General features: G+C 39.3%; 2 protein-coding genes across 2 annotated transcripts in view; both read right to left on the bottom strand.

Moving 5' to 3' along the window:
* The window catches only part of LOC140940456 (sodium-coupled monocarboxylate transporter 1-like), a 12784-nt gene extending 10285 nt beyond the window's left edge, over positions 1 to 2499 (bottom strand). The window contains exons 1-2 of the mRNA XM_073389431.1: positions 1624 to 2499; positions 234 to 299 (exon numbers count right to left, since the gene is read on the bottom strand). Of these exons, the coding sequence (XP_073245532.1) occupies positions 234 to 299; positions 1624 to 1950 (393 nt within the window). The 5' untranslated portion in view covers positions 1951 to 2499. The remainder of the gene's footprint in view (positions 1 to 233; positions 300 to 1623) is intronic.
* Positions 2500 to 4803: 2304 nt separating this feature from the next.
* The window catches only part of LOC140941529 (sodium-dependent multivitamin transporter-like), a 16162-nt gene continuing 13465 nt past the window's right edge, over positions 4804 to 7500 (bottom strand). The window contains exons 13-15 of the mRNA XM_073390540.1: positions 6447 to 6547; positions 6022 to 6191; positions 4804 to 5637 (exon numbers count right to left, since the gene is read on the bottom strand). Of these exons, the coding sequence (XP_073246641.1) occupies positions 5521 to 5637; positions 6022 to 6191; positions 6447 to 6547 (388 nt within the window). The 3' untranslated portion in view covers positions 4804 to 5520. The remainder of the gene's footprint in view (positions 5638 to 6021; positions 6192 to 6446; positions 6548 to 7500) is intronic.

The following is a 7500-nucleotide window of genomic DNA, read 5'->3' as shown; positions in this document are numbered from 1 at the left end:
ATGTATGAAGTTAATGATAATTTTGTAGCTTTTGTACATTTTTTGTCTTTTTATTTTCCATTTGTGTGTAAATGTGTGATGAAGTGTTGTAGTAAAGCATTAAAATAGTTATTTCCAGCTCCATAGGACCGTTGTAAAGGCAAAACAAAACTAAGAAGAGATTCTTGAGTTGGTTGTTCTCATAATGATTCGAGTGATGGCAACTTAACTAGTTCGAAACCAGTAATACTTACGTAGGTTACAGTGAATAGGGTGGCTCCAACGTAGCGCACACCGGAAGAAAAACGCGCCTCCAAGTACTAATCGGAAAGAACAGAAATTCTAATCAACGAGGTTGGGTGGGACAATATTCAATGAGGCAAAAGAATGTATGCCGCTCGCGTGCTTACCAGCGGTCTGTTTCATTCAATTATAAAAGCTTATGATGACTGCATTTTTTAGTAATATTTGGACCATTCAGAGACCCGGTATTGACAAAAACGTATGCAACTCACGTGCTACTCAGCGTTCTGTTTTATCACGTTATTTAAAAAAGCTTATGCTAACTGCATTATTAATATTTTGACAATTAAGAGATCCGGTATTAATGATACGTCAATGCACGTCATAGGTAACTCCGTGAATGGTGTACCAAGCCTATAATCTGTCTACTGGGGAGAAAATGCTTCCGTCTTAGTTTGAGATTGTTTTTGATAGTGAAGTGTATATGGAAGCAATTTGACTAATTCAAGGGCCTATTTGTAGAAAAAAAGAGTCAAAAGAAGGTCATATAAACCCGATTAAGCAGAGGCCTTGCTTTGCTTGTTGTACATAGAAATGCAAATTTTAAAATGTGCAGTTGCTTTTGCTATAGTTGTCTTTTTCTGGCGTTTGTTTTGTTACCTTATAACGAGTTATTGGGATCGATAACTCTCTATCCGAATTTTCCTCGGTAACTAGTATTAAAAGAAAATATTTTCCACCCTCAAATTTACTGCGATAAAGTATTTAATTATAGGCTTCAGGTCACGCTATATTTGAATACATATCGCGGTCGATTCATCGGAAACTCTTGTCGTTTCCAGAAGATTTTAATCTTGCGCAATTAGTGGTTTTCTTGCCGGTTTCTTTCTGACTTCGTTATTCTAAATTTTATGTTTTCTACCTATTCATCCAATTATTCCTCTTGGTTTCATGTGCTTTTTGGCAGTAGCCTTAAATAGCGTGACCTGGTCTAAATATAGATAGATATTTAGAAAAGACAAGAGCGATTAAAAACGAAAACAACTAGAAAACACAACAAGCAAAAAGTCCTCCTCCAATAAAAAGTTATTACCTTTTTGTTGTTTAAGAAGGAGAAAATAGATCATTTGTTTCATGAACCATATTTTGAACTTCTGCCAAGATATTTGGAATAGATTTGTCAATGTCATGTCATTTTCACATCACGAATGGTACAAAGGTCTATCACGAAATGGCAGCTAAATACATTATGTAATATTTTCTGAGTTTAGAAAACCATTTCGAACCTATTGCAGAATTAATAAAGCAAATTGTTAATTCTTCCTAGACACCTAAATCATAAAATTATTTTCCAAGTCAAAACAAAAGATTTAAACAAAAACAAATTAAATAGGCACTTACCTCGTTAACAGAGGTTATTTTGATCCGATGGAACATAGGAATAAAAAGAACATGGGCCACTCCTGCTACGATCCAGTAGGACAGTATAGCTAAAATAATAAACTGCGCTCCATGTGTGAAAACCTCGTTTGTTGTACTCAGTAGAAGGAGGGACGAAAAATAGCTGGCCACGAGCGATAGTGCAACGAGCCAGCTTCTTAGTTTCTTGTTCGCCAGAAGAAATTCATTCGTGGTTATTTGTCCTCCGCGACAAGCAAAGAATACTCCCGCAGCGATTGGAAATAAGAGAGATATGGCGAAAACCAAGTAGTCCTCGGCGAATTTCATTGTTGAAGAAAATTTCTGCTGATCTTGTTTACGAGTTTTGCCCCTTCAAATTCAAAGCGAACATCAAGTGGTTTACCTTGATGCGTATTACAGTCAGTATTAAACCAGCTTTGCCTGTGATCTGATACTGAAAGTTATTTCGTGGAAAGAAAGAGTGAAAAAACGTGACGGATGTTCGATATTCCGGTGATCGGAGTCAAGACTGAGTGCACATTCAGTGCAAGGCAAAAATACAAAGAGCAACAAAACGTCATTCGTTCACAGCTGGATTCAAATGAGAATCTGTCAACACTTGTCTGGGTGACATCTATTTTTTGCTGTTGCCGCTCTTTTGGCTTTGTTTTTTCACAATAATACTGACATTAATCAACCTCTTACGTCAAATAGCCAAGGTCTCGTCATTGTCTCAATGAATGATAATCCTTTGTTCTTGTCATGTTTAAGTTAAAGTTAGTCTGGCAGTAAGCCAGTATTGATTGCAGACATTCCTTGACGAATTCACACCCTGACCGCTGGTGCCGGAAACAAATCGTGTAGAAACACTTGAACTGTTCTAAGCTGTTCTATGTTTGGAAGCACGCTATCAGTCAAACATTTTCGCATTGTAAAATAATTGTTTGAACTAAAGTAAAATATTGATTAAGAAAGTGGTGGATTTATTTGTCTAATCGACGAGTAAATTGCTTTTACATAGAAGAACGAGGCTTCTTTCCTTTGAGAATAGCTTTACACGATTTATGACACATCGCACGAAGTATAGGGAAAAGCCACACTAGGGAAATAATTATCTAAACCCGCCTTTCTCTATGAATAATTGACTGGCACCACAGAAACGTAAGACTTCATCCTTAGCCAAATTGTTTGTAAGTCCAAAATCATTTCTGCTTAACTCGTCACATCCCCAGTCTCATTTTGCAATTATGCTTCCCACAGCAGAATTAATCCACAGCTGGGAACAGGTCAAGACTTGATCAAGTTTATTTGACTTCCGGGAGAATTAGTCGTCTGATTCACACTCGATTAAAGCGCATCTTTTGACACAGTGAAGCATTATGAATTTAGGAAAGCTATTTGAACTGTTTCTACATACACTGATTGCACTTGATAATAGTTATCCCCAGGCTATGACAGACCTGCTATGAGTGTCACGGGTTCAGAAAACCTCAACAAATTTTCTAGTATATTCCACTAACATTTGCTGTCACGTGCATGTACAACAGCTAATATTTGCGAGTCTTTTGGTGGAATGACGTATTTGCTTATGGGTTATAACCATTGAAAAGTTAGAGTAGTAGTTTTGCACTGAGTTTTCCGTCATGATTTTCTCTTTAGCATATACAAGATAGAAAGAAACCAGAAGTCACGATTCACAGTAAAGCGATCATAAAGGAAAAAAATCCAGAATATCAAGGCTTGCAATAACCTGTATTTTGGCTTTTGGAGGAAGTGACGCATTTCATTTCCTTTGTAGTAGCAGAACAAAGTTAACTCAGTCTCGTCGAAAGCGTGGGCCGTGTAACAGGGTATACGCATACATTTTAGCCTGGCATCTTTGTATTTACAAAACGGTGACAGTAAAAGCAAAAGATCTTCGCACTCTGTTATAGATTTAACACACAAAACTATTCAGAAGAGATTAAGGGATCTTCAAGGATTTGCGGTGAGGCCATGGGCCGATAGACGGGGTTTACACGGATTAACATGGGGGGTGGAGAGCAAAGACGGGGTTTACACGGATTGAAATGGGGGGGGGGGGGGGTGGGGCTGAAGAGCAAAGACGGGGTTTACATGGATTGAAATGAGGGGTGAAAAGCAATACCGTAAATCCTCTATTAAGCCCCCCGTCTCAAATAAGCCCCCCTCTCTAATAAGCCCCCCGCCTTTTCAAAGGAGGAAAGTTAATAAGCCCCCCGTCTTCACAAAAAAATTAACGATTAACGTGGACTGATCAGTTATGGTTTATTCATAAAAATTACCGAAGAACATGAGGCCGAAAGCACATTTTTGAAGAATAAGAATTTTGTTTTTATTACTTTTAGGCTCCCACAAGTGAATTAAATACTTTTGACAGTGACTTTAACTGTACAACGCATAAGTGTACTCTGTCTCATACCACGGTATTTTTGCTACAGGTGATGCGTTTCGCTAAATTAAATAAGCCCCCCCTCTCTTTTAAGCCCCCCCTCAAAAGTGCGTGAAAAAAATAAGCCCCCCGGGGGGCTTAATAGAGGATTTACGGTAATCAAATAAGGTGTTCATTGTGTCATTATCCCTTCTCGAAAACTGTTTCGTTAGTCTATTATTACCCTCGAAAAAGAGCATTTTTTCATTATTCCAACTGGAAAATTTCTGTTGTTCCATTTTTCAACCCTCTAAAGGGATTTCGTAGTTTAGAGCAGGAGTCCAGGCATGATCATAGGCTCCTGTTCAGAGTTACGTTAGGTTTCCACTATTTAATTAAGGTTCAAATTAGCTTGGAGGCCCGTCAACTCGATCTTTAGCCTGCGAAGCAGTCGCGCACGAGCAATTTATGACGCAAACCCACAATTGGAGAGTCCAATTGGTTAAACTTTCTTCTGGTCTGGGTCTCTGTCAACCTCGTTCCCAGGGTTCACTCTCTTAATTCGAGAGAACCCTGGGAACGAGTTTGAGTCTCAGTGTAAAGGCTTGCCTGCGTGGTAGAGGTAATCATCCCCGAATCAGAAGTTTAGTTTGGCCTGTGGCGCAGGCTATGCAAAGGCTGGATTCAGTTTATATTATCTGCTCCAGCTACAAATTAGCTTACATTCCTAGACAAGAATAACGTGTTTCAAAGGTTAATCCTGTGTTAAGTTAAAATTAACAGCCTGCGGGCAACCTGGGCGTGAAAATTTTTATTTCAATGTAAGTAAAAATTTGATGGTAATTACGTTGCTTGAATGAGCAAAGGCGTTTAAAAATTTCAGTACAGACCTGTGAAAATCGACTTCTTAACTACTGATAAAGCATCCATTCTTATAACTCTACGATAATATTGAGTAGCGTTAGCTGAAATAAAACCAGGCAAAACAAGCTGTTTGAGCCGCAAATTGGGCCAAGTTCTTGGCTTGGGTAGTCTGTGTAGTAAGGGATAGCTAATCGGGAATGCTTACAAAACAGGCCTTCGCTGACCTTCTAGCCTTGAATTATGGCTAAAATACCCCCAAGTCCCCCAACTTAAAGGAAAAAATCAACCAGGATATAATATTTTGTTACTTTTGACACACACCAGACACTCTCAGTAAAACGTTATTTACATTTGGAAATAGAAATCTGGAGTTACTATTACACGCTCAAGGATTATCCGTACGAAGCCACAGAATATATGAAAAACAAAAATGAAACGCATAATACGGGAGAAAATTCGACACTTTATAAACGAGAAGGATACTAGGTCGAATTGAATTTCGCAAAGACTTCTGGGACTGTTCTAGGGACCGGGAAAAATGGCCGCTAGCTGACCGCGCGTCCCTTGTAACGATCCCAGAAACACTTGCGTGACACGTTTTCGCTCAAGTTCCTTTCCGTTTCTAAAGACGCGAATTGATGACATCACAATTTAGAATCATTTGACAGTAGATCGTTGGTGAACATGTCTCCCATTGAGGTCTTCTCCTTTTCACCAGGCTCCTGGAGTGGTGGGGCTTCATCCCAGTTTATCTTGATTTCCTGCAAGGTATGCAATTCACACATTGATTGTTATACTATGATGATATTGTGAGTGCTCATGGTGTGATCATCATGGCGTGTGCGAAGGCAAAGTGCACTTCATTTTGCTAAAGCGACAAAAAAATAGTTGATGTGCTTAGTACTGTTCTGACTAAAAAAGATGTGATCATCATCACCTTCTTCAACGTCCACATCACCATAACCACCATTACTATACCAACGTTTCCATCATCATCTGCCCGTCACCGCTATCGTCACCAATACCAACACCGCCACCAAGACTGTTATGATGATGATGACGATGATCTTGATGATGATGATGACCATCTTCATCATCATCATCATCATTATCGTCGTTATCGTCATCCGTATCATTTTTCTTACCCTCTCATGAAGTGGCTTCATTTCTTCTTCCTTTTCTTTTTGCAGTCGTTCATTTTCTTCTTCCTCAAAGTCCCATTGAAATGAGTGACCAGGAAGGAAGGAGAGACACCACTCCTTCAGAGGGAACAGCAACTTAGGATCAATCTCTCTTTCTTTGTCTTCTTTTCTCTCTTTAAGTTAAAGCAAAGAAGAAACATGCAATTTAATAAATAATGTAGCGAGAAAGCAAATAGACTGCGATTGTAAGCCTTGCATTTTGCTCTCTTTGAATAGAGCTTTACATATGTGTGTCTAATGAGAAAACTGAGGAGAAGCAATTTTTCAAGTAAACTGAAATTCAGAACTTGACAGATTCCCTAAATCACTAGCCTGTGAATCGCTAAAGAGCAACGAGAGACGGCTGTATTGGCAGGCTATCAACTCACCTAAAATTAAACTCATTATGATCCCAACACCAAAGGAAACGATAACGGACAAGCCACTAAACCAAAGGTATGACATGCTGTAGAAATCAGCTATACCCGCACTAAAAGTAAAACAAAATTCAATCGATTTAAATTTTACGTTGTGGAGGCAGCAACGCTGACTTTGGTTTTTTGCGTATGAGTACAAATTCTCATATCGATTCTACGTATTCATATAACTGACTGGTCCCGAGGAAACATTGAGATTGGAGGAAAACAAAATTAACTGTTTCCCGACGGACAAGTCTTTTGTCAGTGATTTGTTATATAGGTGGAAATTTATTAGACCTCGCTGTAGCAGCGGTCGTCGGTCAACATTCGCGGGCAACGGTACACTGTTGCCCTCTAACGTCACAGATTTTGCAATTTCACCCGCGCAGAGATTTTGTCGGGAAACAGTTTCATTGTTAGATGTCGTGTGTCCTCGAAGAAACTAATGAGAGCACGCGCTGTTGGGAAGAAATTTCCAGCTATATATTAATTTCGTTTAAACTTTTTACCCATACAGTAATTCCATGAAGGAGCCTTACTCAAGGACTCAAGGTAGCGCATGCGCCACTGGTTATATTGTATCTGAAAAAGTACCTGTGTGGCATACGATTTAGCACTGATTCAAGTAAATATCTGACCAATTTGATAATAACATTCATTGGCCAGGGCAAGAAAGTCTTTAAATTGTCAGTCCACATTTTGCTCTTGTTTTGAAGACATATATGGAATACATAAACTTTAAAAAAAATACATATTATATATTTATTGAAATGAAACCCAACGGACAGTTTTCCCACGATATGTCTTGTTCCGACGATTGTTTTAAAACTTTTCTATGTTCCTAGAATTTCTGTGAAGTGCAGTGGTAGGCCCGGGGGGGGGGGGGGGGGGGGAAGAGTAGCTCCCTCCTCTTATTTTTACACCAAAACTGAGACCAGTAAAGCCAAGGCGCTGGGACTTTTCGTTCCAGCTAGACAGCCCCCCCCCCCCCCCACCCCCGCACCTTAAGGTCTGAATCCACCAT

Source organism: Porites lutea, chromosome 6 (genome assembly GCF_958299795.1).
Source record: "Porites lutea chromosome 6, jaPorLute2.1, whole genome shotgun sequence".
Taxonomy (NCBI): Eukaryota; Metazoa; Cnidaria; class Anthozoa; order Scleractinia; family Poritidae; genus Porites; species Porites lutea.
The sequence above is the reverse complement of the archived record's forward strand: the minus strand, read 5'-3'. Positions and strand labels throughout refer to the sequence as shown.